We start from the raw sequence: 25,787 nt of genomic DNA, 5'->3' as shown, positions 1-25,787 counted from the left end.
CCTATGTGCAGCCTAGTGCACCACATTCTTTACATAGGAGTCAAACACGCTGCACAAGAGCCTTCAGAGGGAAAAGGCATGATACAGAACATTATACTAGCAAACTAGCAATGTATACAGTAACCGCGAACCTATAACAATAATTAAATGACACGCACTCACGTTAATACCGCGGCCCATACTTGCGTTCTACTAATGCATTTTACTACATGGAATAACACTGGCAATCTCAGCACAAATATTACAATATACATAACAATACAATAAAACAATTACAATAACAACTATGTAACTATGTAGCAATACTTACAGGTCTTCGAACGCACACAATGTAACAATACAAATACAGTGTCCAGGTCCAGTCCAACGCAATAATCCACTCTGTAAAGGCTATAACCGTCTCCTCTATTCCCGCCACTGAACACCCTCAGCGCAAGCATCCCCCGACTCACACTCTGATAGGTTGAACAAGTGGAGTCAGAAGGTATGGGTGGGCATATCGATCCAAATATCGATAGTATTGATACCAACATTGGTATTGGTATCGGATCGATACCAGCATGATGGGATCGATACTGTAATTTCTGTTCACTTCTAATATCTCTCAATTTGTTCAAAATGCATTGTTCATGTTTCACCAAGGGCTAGCCTACAGTCATGCAAACACCATTCCTTTCACATATTGCATGCCTGCTTTGCAATGTTTCGTTGCTGAAATATTTGTAAATTATTAACAGTGGAAATCATAAAATCATTAGTGGTCATGAAATGTATTCAAATTTAGCATGTTGATGTTTTATTCACGTCATAAATCATAACACACTGTTCGGCCCCTACATAAAAGTATATAAACGGCTTTTAGTTACAAATATCAGTATTGGTATCGGCAATACTGGCCCTATATTTAATTGGTATCGGATCGAAACCAAATTTTACAGTATCGTACACCACTATCAGAAGGGGTGCACGCGCTGTGAGCATGACCCGTCTATGGCATGACCCAGCGGCGACAACTGGCTGCTTACGTGAACAGCGTTGTGGCTGAAACAGCAGTCCTTCGCAACAACGGGTACGGATCAGTTTTACAGCTACAAATCATCCTACAGTTAAAAATATTTTACCATTACAAATATATTCTACAATTACAAATCAATATTCTATGTACAAAAAGTTGTCCTACAGTTACAAATCTTTTCTGCAGGTGCACAGACTTTTGCACCACCTTAGGGATAAGAAGCGTCTCTGTTAATACAAATAATTTCTACAGTTTCAAAACGTGATACACGTACAAAAATTTTGAGTCTAATATTCTACCATACAAATTGGGCACCCCTGGTGTAGAGTCATGAACATGTGTGTGTGTCTATGTGTGTGTGTGTAGAGTCCTGAACAGACAGATGGTGGGGGAAAACAAACACTCCTCCTCCTCCTGTCATGGATGATGGCACTGGAACTGTGCCAAAGGCTATTTATTATCTGTCACACACACTGCAAACCAGCGTCAATGCCAACACAGTCATGAATGGTCATTTTGCAATTATTTTATGATAGGACTGTGTTATGGTAGAAGTAACTTTATTTGATCTTTATTTAATCAAGTCTTTAAAAGAATGCACATGACTCAAAGGGATTGTTGAAGATTTTTCGATTTTTATTGGATATTTATTTTTATCATCTTGGGGCTTGGCGTTTTACCAGCAGGCCCCGATCCTGCCGAACCAAGCAACGCAGACAACTGGAGCCCACCATCCCAAAAATGGGAAAATGGGGACCACATATTAACACACAATAAGCGACTTAGTTCACCTCACATCTCAGTAGTCTCAGTGATAAGTAGTTAAGTGTAAGTTACATTGAAGTTATGATTAGCTTGGTGTGTTCAGTGCTTAAAAACATGTTGTATGCTCTCCAGTGTCTTTAGTTGTCGTGTTGCTTCGTCTGTTGCGTCGTTGTTCTCGTTGGTTCGTCGTCAAGGTCAGCGCAGGATGGTAAAGCGCTGCCTGCGTTCCTCGAGCACCAGCATCCTCCTCAGCCAGACTCAGGGGGTTGCTAGGCGAAGCATCCTCCTCAGCCAGACTCCAAGGGTTGCCAGGTTTCGAGGACCTACCCTTGGCAGCAGGATTTATGCCTCCTCCATCAACCACCTGAATAAAAGAACAAAACCCAAAATAGTCCAACTTAGTCCATATCCATTAGCTAGCAGATACCAAGTTAAGTTAGCATGCTAACAAGTTAGCTTTGGGCTGTACTGTCTTGTAATACCACTTTGCACCTCAAGAGGCGCTATATCAAATACAACCAGATAATTTCTAATAGGAGAACTAACTTCCTCAGAACACTTCTGGTTTCCAGAACCGAAACTAGCTGCAGTTCACCTAGAGGACAATCGTGAGCGAGCTCAGAATGAATGGAAGCCTACGGAGCTTCACTGACCAATCAGCATTCATTAGCAGAATGCTAGTATGTGAAGGGCAACACCTGCACACCCTGTACAAAAAATACTGAAAGGACATCAGGACATGGATATTTGTTTGTCTCACTGTTGATGAAAAACCCATATTGTAGCTAAGAAAACTAAGATAAAATATTTTTTGTGGCAATAAGCAAGCAACCTAGGGGAACTATGTGAACTGCAAGCAGTTTCGATACGATGGGAGTTACAGTAATAGGAAGTGAACAGGCTCTGATAGAATTACATTACATTACATTTGGCTGACGCATTTTTAACCAAAGTAGGACGAGTAAACGATTGTAATGGTGCGTAATGATCCACCTTTCTAGACTCTAGAACTGTGTCTTTAACCTGTCACATATCCAATTCACCCACACAACAGTTCAGTTGTCTCACAGCTCCAACAAGGTAGCAAGCTAATTTATAAATAGATGAGTTTGGACTACATACTACTACATATACATATCAGAAGACTGCTATGGCGTACGATAGTCTCAACAAAGCATGATCTCTGGGCAGATAAAGACAACACACGATCATACTTGTCTCTATTTGCAATAAGTATAAGTATACTTTTTTGATCCCATGAGGGAAATTTGGTCTCTGCATTTAACCCAATCGGTGAATTAGTGAAACACAAACAGCACACACAGTGAGGTGGAGCACACACTAATCCCGGCCCTGCTTCATCGGCGGGCGCTCGGGGAGCAGTGAGGGATTAGGTGCCTTGCTCAAGGGCACTTCAGCCGCGGCCCACTGGTCGGGGCTCGAACCGGCAACCCTCCGGTTACAAGTCCAGAGCGCTAACCAGTGGGCCACGGCTGCCCCAGTAAATTGACCTGTTTGCTTGGTAATCAGACGTCTATCAACTTGCGCCACGAGCCAGCTCAGAACTCAATAGGCTAATAATAACAAAATGAATCTTCCCACCCATGAGTGAATAGATGAGAGAGGGGATTCCTGAGTTGACATGCAGCCCACCTACCTGTGCATTCTTCAGTGGAGGCGTCCAAGAGAAGAGAATGATCAGCAGCATCTCCACCCTTATAAACCCTGCAGCGGCAGCAGAGACTCCTCCTCCTGTCTGTCCTCTGCTGATAAGGTGTGGCATGAAGTCAGCGTACTGGCACCAACAGTTAGAAAAAGACCACACCAAAGCTATACTCTGTGTGTGTGTGTGTGTATAAATTATTCACAAGGATAAGTGGATCACATTCTCTTAACATCCCATGTGAAACAAATCAATGGGCAAAGCACATGTGGTCTGTTAAACTCTGGTAAAGAGTGAACAGACTTGTGTGTGTGTGTGTGTGTGTGTGTGTGTGTGTGTGTGTGTGTGTGTGTGTGTGTGTGTGTGTGTGTGTGTGTGTGTGTATGTGTGTGTGTGTGTGTGTGACTGTGTGTGTGTTGTTTTGGTCTGTAGCCTGGTGTTTCCAGACTCGACCTGTGTAGGTTTCTTTTCTCAATAAACCCCACCCTCCTGGGCAGGAACCCCGTTCCTGGGCCTGAGACCCAGTCACATGGTGCATAAGTGATGTCATCACAGAGGTGCAAATGTCCCATTCTCAAATCTAACATCAAGGACAGGCTGGTGCAGGCTGCTGAAGAGCCATCACCACGTGTGTGTGTGTGTGTAAATTCGTCACAAGGATAAGTGTATCATGTTGTCTTAACATCAAAGGGCAAACCATATGTGGTCTGTTGGAGTCATGAACAGACCTGTGTGTGTGTGTGTGTGTGTGTGTGTTTGTGTGTGTGTGTGTGTGTGTGTGTTCTGCTACATCAGCTGTGATAGGCCGTTTCAAAGCTGTACCATCTCTTAAAATATTTAAAACCTTTCTATAAGACATTTACAGTAATTGGTAGATTAAAATAAAGATTTAAAAAAAAGATGGAAGTCCATGTCTGGATTGGTGTTGTGTTGTTTTGGTCTGCGGCCTGGTGTGTGTGTGTGTGTGTGTGTGTGTGTGTGTGTGTGTGTGTTGTTTTGGTCTGTGGCCTGGTGTTTCCAGACTCGACCTGTTTAGGTTCAAAGCTACACACACACACACAAAGCCACAGGATCACATACATAAAAAGCACAATTTCCATGCTGCAAATTTGTATCCTAGAGGAAGGGCCACTGGGGCAGGCGTTACTGTTATGTTTATACTAAACTATTGACTTTTATTTTCATATCCAAGCAAAAGCAGTTCCATCTAATATGCTTCCACACTTAGACCCTCTTTGATCTGAGTGAGTCTGTTGTGTTGTAATCTGTCTCATGTAGTCTCTGTGAGTCTGTATTGTGTTGTAGTCCATGTAAAGGAAACTTACAAGTATACTTGCAGTATAAAAACTTAAACTTATAGTTTACTGAGGGTATACTTTATACTATCATGAACTAAAAAGTGGTCTAGAAGTATATAACTAGTATCTTCACTAGTTTACCGTTCTCAGTACAGCTGTACTTTTTTCTAGGGGTATAGTGTTAGTTTGGTCTGTCTGAGTCTGTGTTGGGTTAGCCTATATCTTGTGCGGTCTGTGTGTGTCTGTATTGTGAGTTTGTATTGTGTTGTAGGCTATCTCGTACAGTCTGTGTGAGTCTGTGTTGTATGGTGCTGTGTGTCCAGCCCTACCTCCCTTAGTTTCATTTCTCAGTAAACCACAACAGAATCCAGGAAACAGCCAGTAGCAACTGTCTATGTATTATTTGTATATGCACAGAGTGCAACCCAAAGCTCCAAGACACTGACAAACAAGACAAAAGATGCCACACAGAGCAGACCATGGACTATGGAGCAGACATTTGCTTACAAACCACCACAGTTGACTTGACTTCCATTTTTTAACTCAGGCAGTATTTTGTCAGAGATACAGAACTAGTGGGTTCAAGTCTATTTCATTTTTATTGTACATATGCTATATTTTTGGGGCACATACACTCTCTCACTCTCTTTCTCTCACACACACATACACATATACACACACTGCAAGTCAGTAATCAATGGTGGCACAGTTATACATTTTGAATAGTTGTTGCAAATTTAGTTTCTTAGATCTATTAAAGAAAGAATACAACAGAAAAGGAGATTGTTGCACATTTTTCTATTTTTATTAGGTTTTAAGGAGTTTTTAATTTTTACAGGAAGATTTAACATGGGTGTTGTTTCCAAACAAATGCATGAGTTCATCATGTAAATCATGCTTTATTGCATTCTCCATTTATGTGTTGCATGTACTGCATTCTCTAGACGCACCCTAGCAGGGTAGTCTAGCAACTTTCCTTTGGCTTGCAAGCTGGAAAAATTTAATTTCAATAGAGCCAATCACATCATGTATAGACTCGTTAGGCGGGCTTAACATAATGATTGATGGCAGAGTTGAAACGGTTCTGCGTGAATTCCCTACTTGAAAACAAAAAAGATGGATGTTGCTGTTGGCGAACAGCGTGACACAAGTTTGAACAAAAGTTTGAACTAGCCAACTAGCTCTGCTAGTGGGAAAACGCATGGGACTCATGAGTTGTAGCGCTATCCTATTGTGTGCAGAGGGAATTTGAAAGACAACCGGTTATCCCGCCCCTTGGACTGAGCACTGCGAATGGTGAGTCCCCAGACCCTATGTGGGTCTGGCTCATCAGGCTAGTATTTCTCCATTGTGTTGCATTTACTGCATCTCTGCATTTCTGTCTGCAGGCATCTGTCTTTTTAGGCATCACCTTGCGAACGTACTCCTGATGACCAGCCTCGTCCTCACACACGAAGCTCGCGCACTGGGGTGGGGGGGGGGTGGGCCAGGCTCAAGGGCCTTGGCAGTAGGGTGCCTCCTCCATCAGCACTTCCCTGGAGAAAAGAACAAAAACACAAAACAGTGCAACTCAGTTTAATCCTGCTGGAGTGTAGTTTGTGTTTCTCTGTGTGTGTGTGTGTGTGTGTGTGTGTGTGTGTGTTTGGTGTGTGCAGTGATACCAGTAACGCGTTACTTAGTAACACGTTAGTCTATTTTGACCACTTTTTTCGGTAACGAGTAATCTAACACGCTACTATTTACAAACCAGTAATCAGATTAAAGTTACTTATCTAAATCGCTGTGCGTTACTATTTTTGTCATTTTCCTTGGTAAAAAGATATATTCTTTGCTTTCTTCTTGTCTCGGGGATCAACCTTTTCAGCATGAGGACAACTCACGTGTAAAACCACGCAGCGACACAAACGTAAGCAACAATGGAGGGAGGAGAGAGATGCACGTTTTATCTATATATATATATATATATATATTCTATACAGTCTATATTCTATATTCTATATGACGTATATTCTATACAGTCATTATTTTGAGTTTGTGTCAGCTAAACATGACAACATTAAGGTACGTTGTACATTCTGTGCTGGCGACAAAGTGCTGTCTAGCTAGACATCCCAAGTCTCACGAAGTTTTGGGAGTCTCCCACATATTGATATCCTGACGCCCGCAAATTACAGGCTGGTAAGGAAAGCTGGCTCTGTAGTGGGAGCTGAACTGGAGTGCATCACTTCACTATCTGACAAAAGGACCCTGAACAAACTGATCAACATCTTGGACAATGAATGTCACCCACTCCACAGCACTATTGTTAAGCAGAAGAGCCTGATCAGCTGGAGACTTCGCTCACTGCCTTGCACAACTGACAGACTGAGAAAGTCATTTGTCCCCAGGGCCATTGAACTGTTCAATGCCTCACTTAAGGGAAGTGGAGAGCTAGACTTCTCTGCATAGTCTGTCTGCCTCTTCACCCCCTCCATGTTCGGATACTGTCTGTCCACTAGCCACTTTTACCACTGTCTTTATGCCTCACTGTTTGCGTGCTATATTAGCACATTAGCACATATGCATAACCCCCCCCTCCATGCCACATCCGAACTGTGGCCACACTTATACATTTTCTTTAAATAGTTAAATATATAGATATATAGACTTTACTTTACTTTATTTCTGCATTGTTGCACTGTTGGACTTACTCATTTGCACTATCACCATGACCACTATCACCATTGCACTACCACCATGACACTCATTCACACAGAGCACCTTAGAGCACCTTACCATACCTTACTACCTACCTTACAGAGAATCACAGGCTCAGTCCCTGCCTCAGTCATTGCAAGTGCCTCTGATTGATTAATCATCACTATGTGGATACTGTTTTTAGAATTGATTTAGATTAAGTTTTAGTTAGTATAATTTGTATTTTAGTATATTTAGCATATACTTTATCTTCTACTGTCCTTATTGCTTAGTTGTGTTTTTATATTATATACTTTAATTACTCTTTCTGCTGTTAAAGAATGTGTTTGTGTTGTCTGTATGCTGCTGAGACCTTGATTTTCCCCTGGGGACCAATAAAGTATCTATCTATCTATCTATCTATCTATCTATTGTAGGTTTTGTATTTATTATACAATGCACCCTCTGGAAAACATCAACCATCACACCTGTACCCAAGAAACCACGCCCCTCAGAGCCCAACCACTTCCGTCCAGTCGCACATCCACTGGATAAACAACTTTTGCAGGCCACAGACAGTGGAAATAGGGACAACATCATCAACCATCATCACCAACACTGGAACCCCCCAAGGTTGCGTACTCAGTCTCTTCCTGTGCATACTTTACACAAATGACTGCCAGAGTTCACTACCCAACACCACTTACTACAAATATGCAGATGACACAGCCATAGTAGGACTACTTACAGACAACAGTTCCATCACAGCTTACCACCAGTCCATCACAGATTTTGCACTGTGGTGCTCTGATAACTACCTCCAACTCAACATTGACAAGACAAAAGAGCTGGTCATTAATGCATCAAAATCACCCCCTGGACTCACTCACATCACCATCCATGGCCAACCAGTTGAACAGGTCAGCATTTTCAAATATCTTGGTCTCACCATTGACAATAAGCTTAACTTGACAATGAACATGTCACCATCACACAGAAACGTGCACAACAGAGACTGTATGCCATACGCAAACTAAGATCACTGTACCTGTATGTTGCCCCCCATCTCCTTCTGCTACTCTACAAAAGCATCATCCAACCCCTTCTACTCTATTGCTCCCCCTGTTTCTTCACCATACTAAATGCCACCAGTAAGAACAAACTTATTAAAATCTCATACTTAGCATCCAAGATAATACAGCTTCCCACCCCAAGCCTCACTGATGCAAGTGACACTGCCACTACACGCCTTGCCCGCACCATAGTAAGCAGCCCTGACCATCCCCTGAACCGGTTCTTCACCCTACTTCCATCTGGCCGCAGATACTGAGCCCTGAGCTGGAAAAAAGTGCACTTTAAAAACATTTTTGTACCCTCAGCTATCACTGCACTAAACAAACTCCTGTGACAATCATCCATACCCCCTATTATTTTGTGTTTTATGTTGTCTGCACTGTCCACCTTTTGCTTGCATTGTGTTGAGGAGGGAGGGAAACTAGTGGGGGGGTGTATGGTGCATGTTATGTTATATGTTATATGTGATATGCTATATGTACGAGGCTGTGTATATCCCGCATGTACATTAACATCAGATGCTGCTGTCTTTGTTTGGAATGTAATGATGTGTGTGAAAAAGAATATCGTTATAAAGACTCTAACCTATACTATATATACAGCAACATTTATATTACTGTCCGGTGTCAGTACAAAGTCCTTGCTCCACAAATAGGAAATGACCAAAGGGGCTCAAACAGAGCCATACACTATGCCAGCTAACAACACATTGCACAGTAGGGAAATCAAGATTGTTGAGTTCTTATATCAACTTTGTCTGGAATTTAGGTCAGAACTTTAAACTACCACACAACAGTTCAGTTGTTTTACAAATACAATATTTTGAAAGATAGTGTTGATTTAGGTTGAATACCTGGTGTTTGCCATACCTATTAGATTATTGGAATGACATTCATGATAACGTCTCAACAAAGTGGATCATGGAAATAATCAATACAGTGGCGTGTGGCGAGGCATCAATATATTTCTCCCCTCACATTAATATGAGTGAACTCTAACCCCAACCCTAACCCTCACATTAATATGAGTGGACCCTAACCCCAACCCTAACCCTCCCCTAACCCTCACATTAATATGAGTGGACCCTAACCCCAACCCTAACCCTCACATTAATATGAGTGAACTCTAACCCCAACCTTAACCCTCACACTAATATGAGTGATAGATGAGGAGAGAGAGAGATCAGAGAGGAGACCCATGTAGCCCACCAACCTGGAGTCCTCCTCAGGAGAGAGGAGAGGTGAGGAGAGGAGAGGAGACGCATGCAGCCCACCTATCTCTTTCAGTGGAGTCGTCCGCAGAGAGGAGCGATCAGCAGCATCTCCGCCTTTATAAACCCTGAATCTGCAGCAGAAACTCCTCCTCCTGTCTGTCCTCTCTGCTGATAAGGTGTGGCATGAAGTCAGCTTACTGGCACCAACAGTTAGAAAAAGAGCACTATAAAGCTACTCTGTGTGTGTGTGTGTGTGTGTGTGTGTGTGTGTGTGTGTGTAAATAGGCATAGGCAGTGTTTTCTGTACCCATGATTGTCAAAGCTGTATCATCCCTTAAAATATTTGAAACCTTTAACTTTTTATAAGACATCTAATTGGTGGATTCAAATAAAGACTTTGAGTGTTTGTTTGTATATGTATATGTGTGTCTGTGTGTGTGTGTGTGTGGAGCCATTAACAGAATTTGTGATTGTGGGAAACAAACACTTCTTCAACTGGAAAATCTGTTATGTGGGATGATGCCACTGGAATGATGAAAGTTATTATCTTCCACAGGCACGAGGAAGCACAATGTGATGCCAGGTGACCGCTTACCATAAACAATCTCCACGTTACCATGGCACCAAGCTTGTCATAAACAATCTCCACATTACCATGGCACCAAGTCTTTACACTCACCCATAACAAGGTGTCATCATATCAGATGGGGCCTCGGCATACAGTGATATCGCACAATGTGATATCTCTATAGTGGTGTATTTCATGCCACTTGGAACATTCCAACGTCAACAATAAGGAAGTCCATGTCTGGATTGTGGTTTTGTTGTTTTGGCCTGCGGCCTGGTGTTTCCAGACTCGACCTGTTTAAGGTTTCTTTTCTCAGTAAACCCCACCCTCCTGGGCAGTTAGCTCCACAGGTGGAATGTTGGGCCCTGTTCTAGAACGTTCTGGTGGCTCTGGGGAGTTTCCTGTTCTGTCCTCCTCAGTAAAGCCCGCGGTTCCGATGCCTGAGACCCAGTCACATGGTGCATAAGTGATAATGTCCCATTCTCAAATCTAACATCAAGGTGCAATTCTCACTGGTATCTGCTAGACAACAAGTACCAAAACATGATTAGTTCATAGATTTCACATGTAAAATTCATTTTATACAACCCCACCCCCATCTTGCCTGTTCATAATTCTGAAGAAATTCTTGAATTGTGTGCATGTGTGCGTGTACATGTTTATGTTTATGTGTGTGTGGGTGGGTGGGTGGGTGTGTGTGTTCGTGCATGTGCTTGTGTGTTTGCCTGTGTATGTGCCTGTGTGTGTGCATGTGCATGCATGCGTACATATGTCTACTGTGTGAGTATGTGTCATACATATGATTACTGTGAATGTATGTGTGTGCGTGTGTATCTGTTTATGCACATGTGTGCATATGGAATGGGTTAACATGACCCCTGGAGGCAAACATACGGAAAAAAATGGTCATCCTAGGCCCTACGGTTCTCAAGATATTCACAGTACAGCGGGGGGGGCTACAGATCAAAACGAAAAACAATGGTTCCATGCTATCCATGTGGGGTTACATGCCCACCAAGTTTTGTGTACCCCGGTCTTTCAGTGTCCCGGGAATCCTTGTTGGTGTACGGTCACTAAATGTACACATAAATTATTTTATTGTAAGGCCCCCCATGAACGAAAGTTCACAAAACTTGGCATGCATTCAGAGGGTGTCATAATGATCCTACACTTTCACAGTGTCCCAGGAATCCTTGACGGAAATTTGGACATGCGAAAAAGAAAAAGAAAAAAAAAAAAGAAAAAAATCTGACTAAACCGATATCCCGCTTCGCTGCGCGGCGGTCATAATAACAATATCAATCTTCCCAGAGTGAATTGATGAGAGGGGAGATTCCTGAGTTCAAATGCAGCCCACCTACTTGTGCATTCAGTGGAGGCGTTCAAGAAAAGAGGAGCGATCAGCAGCATCTCGCCCTTATAAACCCTGCAGCTGCAGCAGAGACTCAGCTTACTGGCACCAACAGTAGAAGACCACAGCAAAGCTACTGTGTGTGTGTGTGTGTGTGTGTGTGTGTGTGTGTGTAAATGTGTGTAAATTATTCACAAAGATAAGTGTATCATGTTGTCTTAACATCTCACAGGTGAAACAAATCAAAGGGCAAAACATATGTCGTCTGTTGGAGTGGTCTGAACAGTCTGTGTCTGTGTGTGTGTGTGTCTCGGTAAACCCCACCCTCCTGGGCAGGAAGCTCCACAGGTGGAATGTTGGGCCCTGTTCTAGAACGTTCTGGTGGCTCTGGGGAGTGTCCTGTTCAATCTGTCCTGCTCAGTAAAGCCTGAGACCCAGTCACATGGTGCATAAGTGGCAGACTGGTGCTGAAGAGCCCCACACACACACTACACTCAAAGCCACAGGAGCACATACACACACACACACACACACACACTGCAAATTTGTATCCTAGAGGAAGGGCCACTGGGGCAGGTGTTTATTGTTATGTTTATACTAAACTATTGAATTTTATTTTCATATCCAAGCAGAAGCAATTCCACCTAATGCTTCCACACTGCCCATCTCTTTGGTCTGAGTGAGTGGTTAGCCTATATCTTGTGTGGTCTGTGTGAGTCTGTATTGTGTTGTAGGCTATCTCGTACAGTCTGTGTGAGTCTGTGTTGTGTGGTGCTGTGTGTCCAGCCCTACCTACCTTAGTTTCATTTCTCAGTAAGAGAATCCAGGAAACAGCCAGAATGGTCTAGAAATTCAAAGGCTGTTCTATAAGCCTCACGGAACTCTCAGACTGTTCTAGAAGCCTCACGGAACACACAGATTGTTCTGTGCTGACCTTTTCATCACTCTGTATTGTGTAAAGTCAAGGAGAAAAATGCTTTTATTTGGAATCTTGTTTAATCTCATAGCCTAGCTCTTTTGTACACTGTTTTGCTATTTCATTGAGTAGTGATGACACATTCATTCAGGTCATCTGTGTCTATGTATTATTTGTATATGCACAGAGTGCAACCCAAAGCCCTCCAAGACACTGACACACAAGACAAAAGATTCTGGACAGAGCAGACATTTGCTTGCAAACTACTTACCATCAGAATCAGTTTACTTGACTTCCATTTTTGAACTCAGGCAGTACTTTGTCAGAGATACAGAACTAGTGGGTTCAAGTCTATTTCATTTTTATTGTACATACTCTATATATTTTGGATTGTTTTTGTTTTTTAATTAATATAATGTTGGCGTTGTAGTGCTGTTTATATATTTCCTATTGTCGTCATTGGTTGATCTAGTGGCATAAGTATAAAATACAAAGCATACTAAATGGCCATTGTGTATGATAATGTAAATAAATGTAAATAGGCCTAAAGGCAAATAAATTTACTAGTTATTCTGCCAGAGTAGCTGACGCTTTGATTTGAAAAGAGTTTACAGACCTCACACAGAAAGGTTTCAGTTCCAGCTTTTGCCATTTTTATTGATTTTCTGATAAGGAAAACAAGCGTACAGCACTTGAAATAAAATCCGGGTTGAACGTTTTACCAGTAGGTCCATCCCTCGACCCACCAACCAAGCAACAGACAACCAGAAGCCACCAGGGAAATGGGGGAAAAGAGAGGTTTTTGTTTGGTGGCTTTTGTTTGTTTTTGGTTGCTTCTTGTGTCTGATGCATCGTTGGCGGTCGAAGAATCGACGGCCTGGCGCTGCTCACTAGAGACCCGAACCTCCAGACCAGGGGCCCGCACGGAACCTCGACGAATCAGGATCCCGCGCCGACATCACCGGGGCTGAGGGCACAGGGTCCCAGTGCCCTACCCTTGGCAGTAGGGGTTTTACGCCACTACTCCACTACTCGACATCCTGAGAAACAGAAGCGACCGTCAGCCAACTGACAGCAGTGTGTGTGTATGTGTGTGTGTGTGGCATAGTCCAGCTAACACAATAACTTTGAGGGGGTCAGTCCTATGTTCCCACAGCCCTATGTTCCCACATTTCTAGGTTAGGGTTAGGGTCTGGGAACATGTGTGGGACCATAGGGCTGTGGGAACATAGGCAGTAGGCACGCTCCCACTTTAAGAACAGGCAACAACATAGTCTGTAGGCTAATACATCCACAAATGTTGGTAGCAGTGGACACTTCCATAAAAGGGTATGGAGCCCCTAGTAGAAACAAATTGGCAGCATTATGAGCTGATGAACTGATCACCAGTTATGCTTAAATATACGAATCAGCAAATTTAGGTTGTTATTATAGAATACATAAGCTGTTATGCTATGCTGCGCACAAACTGGAAACCTAGGTTATATTAGCAGGAGGATATAAGAGACGTTGGTACACTCACATAAAGAGAGCAAGCAGACAGCTTGAGGCTTTGTGGCGTCTTCAACGCGAAGAACATCTCCACCGCGCCCTGTTTGAGAAATACACGGAAGTTCAGAAATTTTCCAATCGAAAAATCAGGCTTCTGCATAATGCAACTCATTACATAGGAAATAACGCAGTTCAGGCGTTGGAGGTTGCATGTTGAAGTTGTTTTTACATTTAGCCTAATTGTAAAGAAACTAAAGTTAAAAAACAAAAGCTAGCCTACTCACCCAAGATCCTTCGGGCAGACGAATCTGCAGGATAGAAAGGACCTGACAATAATGAAGAGTTGTTTTTATACCAGCGGAAGACTCCACCTCCGCAAACATTAGTTTCATTTCCTCAGAAGCGATGCGTAGCCTAAGCGAGGGAGGAAGGCGTGGTTAGAGAGGGCTATGTAAGGTAGCCTAGCTATTTCTAAACAACAAAATGACACATTACTGTGTGGGGGGATTGATCGCAAGAGACTGAATATGCTTCAAAGTTTTTACCATAGGCCTACTAGGCTTAGGTTACAGTTCATACGGCAAGGCCTTAAAGCTTCTGCAAAGGAAAAATGACAATTTTACAGAGTAGCCTAGCCTAAAACATAAGAACACACTCCTTATTACAACTAGTCAACACAAACTGTATGACTCAAGGGATGAAATATGGTCAGAATATGGTCTATTCTGCATGGGACCAGTATGCATTTTGACCAACATGACATCAATTGAAAATGTAAAAAAAACAAAGTAAAACAGACAGCAATTCGCACACAATCAAGGTTGCATGGATGTACTAAAGCATTTGTTGTTTGATTGGGAGATATTACTTTTATGTGCACAAGTGATAAGATGATTTGGAGTTGGAACAAGCACTTTTCAGAATGCCGACCAGCAAACGTGCCCATCATCATTGGTGAAAGTGTTCCCCCTTGTGGTAATACTCAGTCAATGTTCATTATTTACCAAGCTTCGAAAAATGTTCATTGTGTTCAGTGCCTCACACACACACACACACACACCACTCAGACACAGACCACTCAGACACAGACCACTCACTATACAGACACAAGAAGTCACTGAGTCTCCTACAGGGTTCCTATATTAATGTAGTACGTCTGCTAAGTAAACATATTGATTCGGTTTATAATAGTCCCTCAAAGAAACGGAGCAGAGTGTCTGAATATGGATATGCTACAGGCAACATTCTGCCTGTTTTATCAATGTGATTATGGCATCCACGCAGGCTACAGTTCACCTGTTCAAAAAGCTCTGCATGAGATGGCGCACATTACACACCTGCAGCAGTACAGCAAGCAGTCTATAATAAGCTCACCGCAAACAGCTTTTTATGACATATTTGCACACGGATGAGATGACACATGGCATATTTACATGGCGTATTAAAGAAAATAGATATCATATAGCCTAACATATTGTACACACAGTGTTAAACAGAGTGTAAACAGAGATGTGCAAACAGAGATGACATTGCGTACTTACAGAGGAGAGATGGAGGAAGCCCATGTTGGTTTACAGAGATGATGGGAGCCCACGTTGGTTTACAGAGATGTTGGGAGCCTCTGTTGGCTTACAGAGATGAGCCCGTGTTGGCTTACAGAAACATTGGGAGCCCATGTTGGCTTACAGAGGAGACATTGGGAGCCCATGTTGGCTTACAGAGGAGAGATTTTGGGAGCCCGTGTTGGATTAGAGAGCAGAAATGTTGGGAGCCCATGTTGGTTTACAGAGAGATGTTGGGAACTTGTACTGGCTCTCTGTCAGGCACAGCATAGCTGGAACCGCCAGTCAAACATCTGTGACCTCACACATCGGTCATATATATCTGCCTACACAATAACATATGTAGGCTACACCTGCAGTGTCATAAGAGCTCAATGTTTCTATTACACTGTAATCATTAACACCTGTAAAGCGCTTTGATAAACATTACTGGTGAATAAATAACTTTGTGTCCGTGCTCTTTCTGGCAGGGGCACAACAAACTTATTGCCGCTAGTGTTTTGAAACTCTCAACTTACAACACAGGTGAATTTCCTGTTCGGTCTTTAATAGCAGAAAAGGTTTATTTATCCATATTGTAAGAGGCGTACACAATTTTGTTTATTTATTCATATTGTAAGAAGCATACACAATGTTGTTTGCCATTCCTGTCTTGTTTTGCCCCAAACAGAAACAGGACATAATGTGTATTTTAATCTGCCTCTTGACATTACACTGCAAACACTATTTGTCCTTTATCTAGAGGGCTTTCTCTTCAGGCATATTCTGATTCCTCTCAATCCAATATCATTTGCTTTTTGAAAATGTCATAAACTAACAAGTGGAAACTGTACTTAAAATACATTATTGGAATGTGGAATTATTATATATTTTTTTCCCCCGTATTGCCTCTCGGCAAAGAGGGGCTTTCCCATTGAACACACACTTGGTGAGGTCGACCCAGAGAGGACACCCTGCCCACATGCTCCCCCCACAGGCTGACAGCAAAGCCCAAAGGCGCATTTCCACAGAAGCACAGCTCAAACTGTAGATTCCACATCCATGCATCATTTCATCTCCCTACTCCCTGGCTCTTTCGTTGTCCGGTTATCAGACACACTCCCCCTAGATTACGGTGAGTTTAAAAAGGGCATGATGATATCACTGATTGTACAAATTCTGTGACTGTGCAATGGCAGACCCTCACCAACACTCCCTGCTGCCTCTCTCCACAGCCCTGGTAATAACATGGTGATGACCATGATGACCTAACACGCAGGTATGAGATGGGTGCACTGCAGACTACTAAACTTTTCAGATGAGTGGTCACCACATTTCCCAGATGCTCCCCCTAAAATATAGACATCGGGCCAGGGAGGGGACGGGACCGCTGGAGCTTGAGATCTCCCAGCAGTATCGTGTCCCACTCTGCTCCTGCTCTCCCCCATGGAGTTCCAAGTCCCGTTTCTAAGTTCCGCAGCAGAATCTAAGTTTGAGTTCCAGCCCTTCCACCACTTCCCTCCCCAGAACGGAGCTCCCATCCCAGTCAAAATAACAGCAGACATGTCAAGCAGTGGCTACACATTTTTACTGAGAAATGTATAAGTGACAGGGCAGAAAACAAATAAAACCACAATTAAAAATGATACCAAGATAAGCCAGGCACTTGAGCTGTTTATCACCTGCTTAGGAAACCAAACGCACAGAGACACCGGGTCTGGGGCTGGGTTATTGCATTGCCTTGGCCCTGAGACACCTCAGCATCTCTTACACTGGCAGCGGCGCTGCCCTGCTGGTCCTGGGGGGGGGGGGGGGGGAAATCAGAGCGTCTCAGGCAGCTGCTCAGTTCTAGAACCTCAGAGTGAAGAGGAAGAGGGGTCTCCACGTCTTTGAGGAGTTCAGTCAAAACACACTCAAGCACACAGCAGCAGGAAATACTGGCAGACAGACACACACACTAACAGACACACAAGACTGGAAAGGTGCAGCTCAGATGCTGCCCTCCTTCCTCTGAGATAGCAGCAGAGGGGGGCCGGGGGGAGGGGTAGTGGATGGGGCATGGGTGTGGCTAGAGCCCACCATGTTGGGGGGGGGGGGGGGGGGGGGGGGGTTCATGCTATGTAGAGCCAACATCCCAAAGTTTTTAAACAGACTTCATGACAGACCAAACTCACTGGATGAGAATACTGGGCCATCAGGGAAAGACTTCATTACCCACAATGCTCCACTCTGACAACCTCAAAGCAATGACATAAAAGCCCCGTATGATTTTTAAAGCGCTATTTTTACAGTCATAGAAAATGAGGTGTTTTTAAAAGAAAGGAGGACAGTTAACAGGGGACAAAGGAAGTAGAAAAAAAAAAGAATAAAGAAAAAAAGAAACAAACAGGTGCAGATTTCGTTCATGATGACGCCTTCGTCCGATCACACTCCTTCAGATGCAGGGAGAGAGAGGCCACAACAAGTCCCTTGATTGGAAGTCTCTCTCCCCCTCTCTCTCTCTCTCCCTCCTCCTTCTTCTCCATTCTTCCTCTCCTCGTCCCTGTGCGGGCTCTAGTGTTTGGAGAGCTCGTTGGAGAGCCAGTCGAGGCCCTCGTAGAGTCCGGTGCCCTGGGTGGCACAGGTGGCCTGGACGTACCACTGCAGGGACAGAAACAGAGAGACCAGGTTACACACCTCAAACAACCCGTGTGTGGTGCACTGCTGAATTGTGTGTGTGTGTGTGTCTATCAGGGGCGCGTTTCCCAAAACCATAGTTGCTAACTATGGTTAAGTTAGCAACTTTGTTAGTTGCAATGCAATTTCCCATTGCCAAACAACTAAGTTGCTAACATAGCCAACTATGGTTTTGGGAAACGCACCGCAGATTGTGTGTGTCTGCCTGTCTATGTTATGTGTGCCATCATTGTGCTTGTCGGTATACTGATCCATATGTAGGTTATGATACATCAGGCAGCTTTGTGAGCAAAGTTGCTGGCATGGCTGTGCATACAAGCATGTGCACGGTTCTCTAGGTGTGCCTGTATGTATGTAATGCATGCGTACCATTCTATATGTGTAGATGTGCATGTGTGTAGAGATGTAACGGTATGAAAATTTAACCTCACGGTTATAGTGACCAAAATGATCACGATTTTTGGTATTATTGCCGTATTTTGTGTGCCAGTGCATATGTAATGCATGGGTACCATTCTAGGTGTGTGCCAGTACATACATTTAAGGTATGGGCTACACCAGGCGTGTAACTGAAGCGTTCCGTTCACGTAGCGTCTGCTGCAACAATTAGCTGCCACTATAATCATTGGAAGTAGCTACACCAGACGTGATAGCAGCACGTACGTTCAAAAAAAATAAACCAGTCTTTTAAAATGGATTTTCCATGCCGCGAACGGAACGCTTGTTACGCACCTGGTGTAGCTCATACCTAAAGCATGCGTACCATATGTGTGCATGTGCGTATGTAATGCATGCATACCATTCTATATGTGTGCATGTGCGTATGTAATGCATGCGCGTATGTAATGCATGCATACCATTCTATGTGTGCATGTGCGTATGTAATGCATGCGTAACATTCTGTGTGCATGTGCGTATGTAATGCATGCATACCAATCTATATGTATGTAATACATGCGTACCATTCTATATGTGTGCATGTACGTATGTAATGCATGCATACCAATCTATATGTATGTAATACATGCATACCATTCTATATGTGTGCATGTACATATGTTATGCATGCATACCAATCTATATGTATGTAATACATTCGTACCATTCTATGTGTGCATGTGCGTATGTAATGCATGCGTACCATTCTATATGTGTGCATGTGCGTATGTAATGCATGCATACCAATCTATATGTATGTAATGCATGCATACGTTCTATATGTGTGCATGTGCGTATATAATGCATGCGTACCGTTCTGCTGCGTAGGCTCTGCAGTCCCAGCTTGTCTGTGAGTTCGCTGACGGCCATGGCATTGGGAAGGTCCTGCTTATTTGCAAACACCAGGAGAACAGCGTCCCTCAACTCATCCTCTTGCAGCTGCAAACACACACACATCATTATCAGCACATCTTACCAGATGATTACCATCACACACACACACACCTCAGCACAACAACCCGTAGCATATTCACTCACACACACGCACGCACACCCTCAGCTCATTGTTCTAGACGCATACGGACTGAGAGTGTGTTGAAAGCCTCTGTGGTGTGTTAGTGTTATTAGTGATCAGGGGTGCATTTCCCAAAACCATAGTTGCTAACCTGTTAGCAACTTAGTTGGTTGGCAATGGGAAATTGCATTGCAACCAACATACCAACTATGGTTTTGGGAAACGCGCCCCAGAATGGAGTGTCTAAAAGACTGATGCACATCTCATCACAGGCACAGATCTGTACAAGAAGGAACAGCAGAGCGAGCAAAAGAGGAAAATCTTCACATGATCTTTTGTTTTAGAAAATCTGGATGCACCGATTATAAGAGGAAACTACACCATTAATAAGTAATTAAAATAATAAAAGTCTTAATAAAAAGTCGTTCAGGCCTTCAAAGCACAATCTCTGAATGTGAACAACATTTACCTTGTGCTGAATTCATGCAACATGAGACAAACAACAACCATTGCCATCAGTAGATACCATAAATGTTGAGTCCATAAGGCCGATATCGGCCAATACTGTGGCTAACAAAAATGTGTACGAAAAAAAAAAAAAAAAAACCTTGTGACAAGCAAGAATATGGTGTCATTTCGGTGCCAGCCAGACCCTCCCTCTTCCCTCTTCCCTCTGTTCGGTCCTTACCATTTTGGCAAGCTCCTCTGCAGACTCTGCTACTCTCTCTCGGTCGTTGCTGTCCACCACGAAGATGAGACCCTGGACATGAGATCAGACCTCAGTCAGACACAGATTCAGACACATCTACACTCACAACAGCAACACAATAACACATACAATCAGCCATTACATACAACCTTTGAAAGGGCGAGTCTCCTATGACACATCGTCACAGCACAGAGCATTTGATAGTTTGATTTGAGGCATCATTTGAGCATACCTTATCAAGTATAGTTATAGTATAAGAACACTTGGATATGGCCCTTGCTTCCCAAGCATAGGTGTTCACAATTTACAGGTTGAAATAAATACAGGACATTTAAAATATATATACCGTATTCATGTGTGTAATTCATATGTGTTACATTCTACATTTACGTAATCAGTAGCATGATGTTTGATACATACATGTTTGAATTAAAGAACATTTGGTAATACTACAAATTAAAATCAGCAACTAAATCTTTATTCTCTCTGCAAAATGTTTGAAAATTGCTGGCCTAAAAGATCATGGTACCTGTGTGTTTTGGAAGTAGTGTCTCCACAGAGGCCTGATCTTGTCCTGGCCGCCGACGTCCCACAAGGTGAAGCAGATGTTTTTGTATTCGACCGTCTCTACGTTAAAGCCTGTTCGTAGAGAGACATTCCAAACAGTCATACTTCTGGAGTCACAAGACATGCAAAGGCCAAGTAAGTGCCCGCTCATGGCGAGGGGCAACTCTGATAACAATCGCAGGTGACAACTCAGAACGACTCGTGAGCGCTAAATATATGTTATCCAATATAGGGTGAACTGTTGTGATGCACTTCGTCACATCGAGTAAGAGTTGTAAAACTTACCAATTGTAGGAATAGTGGTGACAATCTCCCCGAGTTTCAACTTATACAAAATGGTAGTTTTACCGGCGGCGTCCAAACCCACTGCGAAAGAGAAGTGATCACCAAATCAATCAAATGATCATAGCTGCTACAACTGATTCGACTGTTAAACCCATACAAGTTGGACTATCGTCTTGGTGGCAAACGAGCTAACTTGTTAGCCATCGCTAAATAGATAGACCACCGAGTTTGAGCCAAACGATCGCCCTGAATGTGTGTATGAGGCCTTTAGATGGAGAATGAGTGGGTGAGACAGTATTTAAGGCATATGGTTAAGGTAAATACCCTTAGGTTTTGGTTCACATCCCTCCCATTTTCCAGCTATTTCAGCGTATGGCTAATGTTAGCTATGGCTAGATAAGGCACTGCTACTTATGATAGCTATCGCTAACTTAGCAAAAGAACAGCTCATCAAACAGCATGAACACACTGAAGAATTTTATCCTAACTGGTCACTCAGTTCGATAAACCATATCTTACTTTTGCAAAGTTACAGACACAAAATTACGCAAACTATTTCGACTAGTTTCTCGTGTAGTAACTTTAACTTGACCACCCGGCATTTCCTTCTTCTAGGAGTGGCTAGCTAACACGGTTAGCGCAGATTAGCCTGTTAGCAGGAGCATCCAGCTGATTAGTCGAGACTCACCCATGAGTATCCTCATCTGTTTCTTGCCGAAGAGTCTTGAAAAAAGTGAAGAAATTGTAAGCCCCATTTTAGAAAGACTTTTTTTGACTTGTTGGTGTCAAAAGTTTAGCCAGAATCTGAGTTTCTTTCACTTAAACACTCGTAGTCTTCCAGAGTCCTTTGATATGCGCTTGCGTGCTGCCACGTCCTGTCGGCCACCGCGGAAGATATGGCGTCATTTCCTACTAAAGTACCGGGTACCTACCCCTACGGATATGTTGGCAAGCGCGGGCGCTTGTATTCCATAATAAAATTGGCATCTGTCTAGTAAGCAGTTTTTGGGTCCACTTAACGCAAATATTTATGGGGAAATTAGTTATTATCAAAATATTCAGTCCTCTTGAAATGTTATCCACAACAAAGCAACACTGTCTTAGACATGCTTAATATTAGGAAATGCAAGACTGGGTTGAATAATATAAGAACAATTTAATTTCAAATGGACTGATAGTACGGGGTATTGTGTTATTTTAGGGACGATTCATATAGATTTTTGCAACTGGTGTTTTTTTACTTGCTAGGACCCCATTGAATACAAAACAACCTGTTTCCAATTTTCAGTGCCAAAATTCAAGATGGCGGACAATATATGCGGAAAAATAATATAAAGGCTTAAAGTGCTCAACTTTTTGATAAATATACACCTAATAAGGTAGACAAGTGAGATACAGACTATTTTCAAAACATGTTTTGCATCATTTGCCAAAACATTTGGAGAAAAAATGGTGCTAGTAATCAAGGATCTTTGATGAAACCTCAAGCAGATCCACGACTCAAGGGCCTGACCCATCTGCCTGGGGTCAGTTACAGGACAGTAAGGTCTATACAGAGAATAGAACATGGTATTTAGAGCCACCTGAGGTATATGTTACAAAGTGGTTGGTTACATAACCAGTATGATAATGCATGAATCCTATTTAGTGTTAAGTTCAAATAGTCCAGTGTAGGGGATGAATTGTCCATAGGAATTAGAAGTTGTCATCGGGCAAATAGTGGGTCGCTAGGCTGCGCGGGCAGAAATCCGAGCATGGGGACAGCAATAGGCGATGGTAGGGCAATCATAGGGATGGGATTTCCCTAGTTCCCGAGTTTTTCCACTCCCTGGTTGGGTTTTAGAGTTTTAAACATGTTCCACCAAAGGGCTTTAGCTGTTTGAAAACCATGTTTTGAGGAGCTGACACACAAATTTCTCACATCCAGCTAACACGTCTGGAGATGGATGAGGACCTACTACAAGCCTGTGTGTTAATGACACCATCATGACTTGATTGACTTAAAACAGAAACCTCCTTTCCCACGGGATAAACGGTAAATGGCGGGACAAACGGTTGACTTTCAATTTCCTGATAGGATAGGATACAATAGGATACCCGATAGGTCCACCGACTCTATACACAATGTGATTGCCCTGAGCGAAGTTTGGTTTTTCCACCTCACAAGCCAACAGAGAGTTGCTAGACTACCCTGACTGCAAATTACATTTGCTGCCGCTAGGGTGCGTCAAGATTTCTAGGCTGTATCTTTTGTCAACGTTCTCCAGTGCCCATGATAATGAGGCTGTCTTTGTTGATGTCTGGTACCCTGTGAAGGGCAAGCACCAAGACATCTGTGTGACATGTAGATATATGGGGTTTTGTCAAAATGACTTACTGCTACTGCCACCTTTGTGTGTGTGAACTGTGACTGGTAGTTTACATAGTTCAACAGCTTTATGACCAAGGTAGAGGATGAGGATGGCTTTGGTTTCCTTCGATCCCAGGAAAGCTTTAAAGTCTTTGATTGGTGTAGAGTCTTGTATTTTGTATTCCTTATCATGTGCTTTTCCCATTGTATGGACCTGTCTCGTCCTGTCTTTCATGGAGTTTGTGATGGTATAGTTGTTAAATAATAAGTATATGTCATTGTAGCCTCGTGCCTTACTTTCAACATTTTCAAAGAAGCATTCTGCCAGATCTTGGCAACAGTTTATGTCACTTTTCCTGACAACCATCTCCTGCACAACAGCCATGCCATCTATCTCTCCCCCCTCTCCCCCCTCCACCCTCAGCTACATAACATCCTGGACTTTTAGACCCAAAATGGCTGCCTTGCACTACTCCACTTGCACTACTCCACTTGTACACTTGCACACTTGCAACTTGTTGTTGTTGTCCTGTTGTCCTGAACACTTCTGAACACACTTCTGCTGCTCTTACATAACTTGCACCACTATGCCACTTGCATACTTAGGTCAAACAAAACTACCTCAGCCATTTATTGGCCTGACTTTTGCACTATTATATTGACTGTCTACTGTATGCACAATTGCACAATTTCTACCAAATTTTGCTGCTCTTATTTCTTCATTGTATGTGCCTTCTTATTTTTACTTTTTATATTGTTTACTTGAATGTTATGTTTGTCTGTGGACCTAATTGATAAAATATGTCTTGTCTCCACCGTGGGATAGTAGGAAACGCAATTTCGATCTCTTTGTATGTCTTGACGTGAAGAAATTGACAATAAAGCTGACTTTGACTTTGACTTTGACTTTGATCTATTAAGATGCTATCCAATGTGTGTGTTAATTGCACTGAGCTACTCTCTGTAGATTGTTCAGAGGATGCTGTTTCTGAAACCAGTCACAATTCATGGATGAAGGCAGACTTAGCTGTAGTGGGCAGCATTAGCTGGCTTGCATATAATCATCAAATTCATATGTTCCCACAATTTCCTGCAAGTCCTTTTAACAGAATTATTGAAGACCAAAGAGCTCATTGTGGACTTCAGGAAGTCTAAAGCTAGCACCAGACATGTGGACTCGAGTCACATGACTTGGACTCGAGTCAGACTCGAGTCATGATTTTAATGACTTCAGACTTGACTTGATAAAATTCGGCATGACTTGCGACTCGACTTGGACTTGAATACTATTCACTTGAGACTTGACTCGGACTTTGCCTCTTTGACTTGTGATGACTTGACATGTCTTGAATCAAAAACTAAATTTCCTGATCGTGGACCAGTTACCCCACAGACGCTTTCCCGCGACTAAAAAAAAAAAAAAAAAATAGCGGAGACAAGCGGCCAGAGCACAGTACAGTACTGCCGCTACCCCCACACGCGTTACGCACTGTGTGTAGGGCACAAAGAGACAGAGGAAGGACCAACATTTAGCCAATCACTAGTAGCTTTACTGCAAACTGATTTGCACTCTTGTTAGAGAACGTTTAATGTCAAAAAGCACCAACAGCATGTTACATAAAGTTGATACTTTTCGAGTCCTCTCCATTAAGATCCAACTTGAACTTATGCTAGCCTACTGCATTTAATTGAGAACGCATCCAAGCACGCACGAGAGGGAGAGAAAATGAGTAGGTTCCAGCTGGCTTGTCATTGTTGATGATGATTGATATCTTCTTTTAAATATAAGAAACATATAAAAGGAAATCGTGAAGGCAACAAATACGAGATTAGAGGAGATTGTGAATTATCCGGTTCTCACTAGCCTACTGTACTGTTATAAACTATGAGATCCAGGTCACTATGACATAGCTGCACTCACTGTGATTTGGAAAGTGGACAAGAATATTATGAAGAGTTGTCTTTGCCTTGTGTAATGGAACTGGTCTTAATAGTCTTGAAGTATTCAATAATTTATTTACATGAAGCACATGATATGCCGATTGAAATACATTTCACTCAGCTACTGTAGCTAGGTGGCTACTGGCTACCAGGCTCATAATTCACTTTTAATTGCAAACAGAAAATGTAAAGCATCATGTCATACATGCTTCTCTTTCCAAGGGAATGAAAGCTG

The 25,787-nt window shown here is 42.7% G+C and overlaps 1 protein-coding gene and 3 long non-coding RNA genes across 5 annotated transcripts; 1 reads left to right on the top strand and 3 right to left on the bottom strand.

The window, feature by feature from the left end:
- Positions 1–1,628: 1,628 nt before the first annotated feature.
- On the bottom strand, positions 1,629–3,477 carry LOC121723682. The gene is made up of 2 exons (XR_006035012.1): positions 3,438–3,477; positions 1,629–2,144 (listed from the first exon to the last, which is right to left on the bottom strand). It is a non-coding gene; the product is annotated as an uncharacterized LOC121723682 (long non-coding RNA).
- Positions 3,478–13,169: 9,692 nt separating this feature from the next.
- LOC121723681 lies at positions 13,170–15,586 on the bottom strand. The gene is made up of 4 exons (XR_006035011.1): positions 15,572–15,586; positions 14,315–14,444; positions 14,062–14,130; positions 13,170–13,579 (listed from the first exon to the last, which is right to left on the bottom strand). It is a non-coding gene; the product is annotated as an uncharacterized LOC121723681 (long non-coding RNA).
- Positions 14,139–25,566, top strand: LOC121723683. The gene is made up of 3 exons (XR_006035013.1): positions 14,139–14,228; positions 20,698–20,702; positions 25,555–25,566. It is a non-coding gene; the product is annotated as an uncharacterized LOC121723683 (long non-coding RNA).
- On the bottom strand, positions 17,143–22,161 carry LOC121723680 (ADP-ribosylation factor 4). 2 transcript variants are annotated; one of them, XM_042109595.1, is made up of 6 exons: positions 21,950–22,161; positions 21,262–21,342; positions 20,939–21,048; positions 20,389–20,460; positions 19,499–19,624; positions 17,143–18,211 (listed from the first exon to the last, which is right to left on the bottom strand). In XM_042109595.1, the coding sequence occupies exons 1-6, from the start codon at positions 22,014–22,016 to the stop codon at positions 18,125–18,127; spliced, it is 543 nt and encodes a 180-aa protein (XP_041965529.1). In that variant the 5' UTR covers positions 22,017–22,161; the 3' UTR covers positions 17,143–18,124. The 2 variants fall into 2 exon arrangements, with proteins under 2 accessions (XP_041965529.1, XP_041965531.1); XM_042109597.1 differs by lacking the exon at positions 21,950–22,161 and adding an exon at positions 21,781–21,804.
- Positions 25,567–25,787: the final 221 nt, after the last annotated feature.

Source organism: Alosa sapidissima, chromosome 11 (genome assembly GCF_018492685.1).
Source record: "Alosa sapidissima isolate fAloSap1 chromosome 11, fAloSap1.pri, whole genome shotgun sequence".
In the NCBI taxonomy this organism is placed as follows: Eukaryota; Metazoa; Chordata; class Actinopteri; order Clupeiformes; family Clupeidae; genus Alosa; species Alosa sapidissima.
This window is presented reverse-complemented; position numbering and strand designations above follow the sequence as displayed.

Excerpts from the sequence above, each read along its gene's own strand:
- LOC121723680 (XM_042109595.1), bottom strand. The coding sequence starts at position 22,016 with ATGGGGCTTACAATTTCTTCACTTTTTTCAAGACTCTTCGGCAAGAAA. Across the intron at positions 21,343-21,949 it reads ACAGATGAGGATACTCATGG|TGGGTTTGGACGCCGCCGGT; the intron begins GTGAGTCTCGAC and ends TCTCTTTCGCAG. Across the intron at positions 20,461-20,938 it reads ACTACTTCCAAAACACACAG|GGTCTCATCTTCGTGGTGGA; the intron begins GTACCATGATCT and ends TCTCATGTCCAG.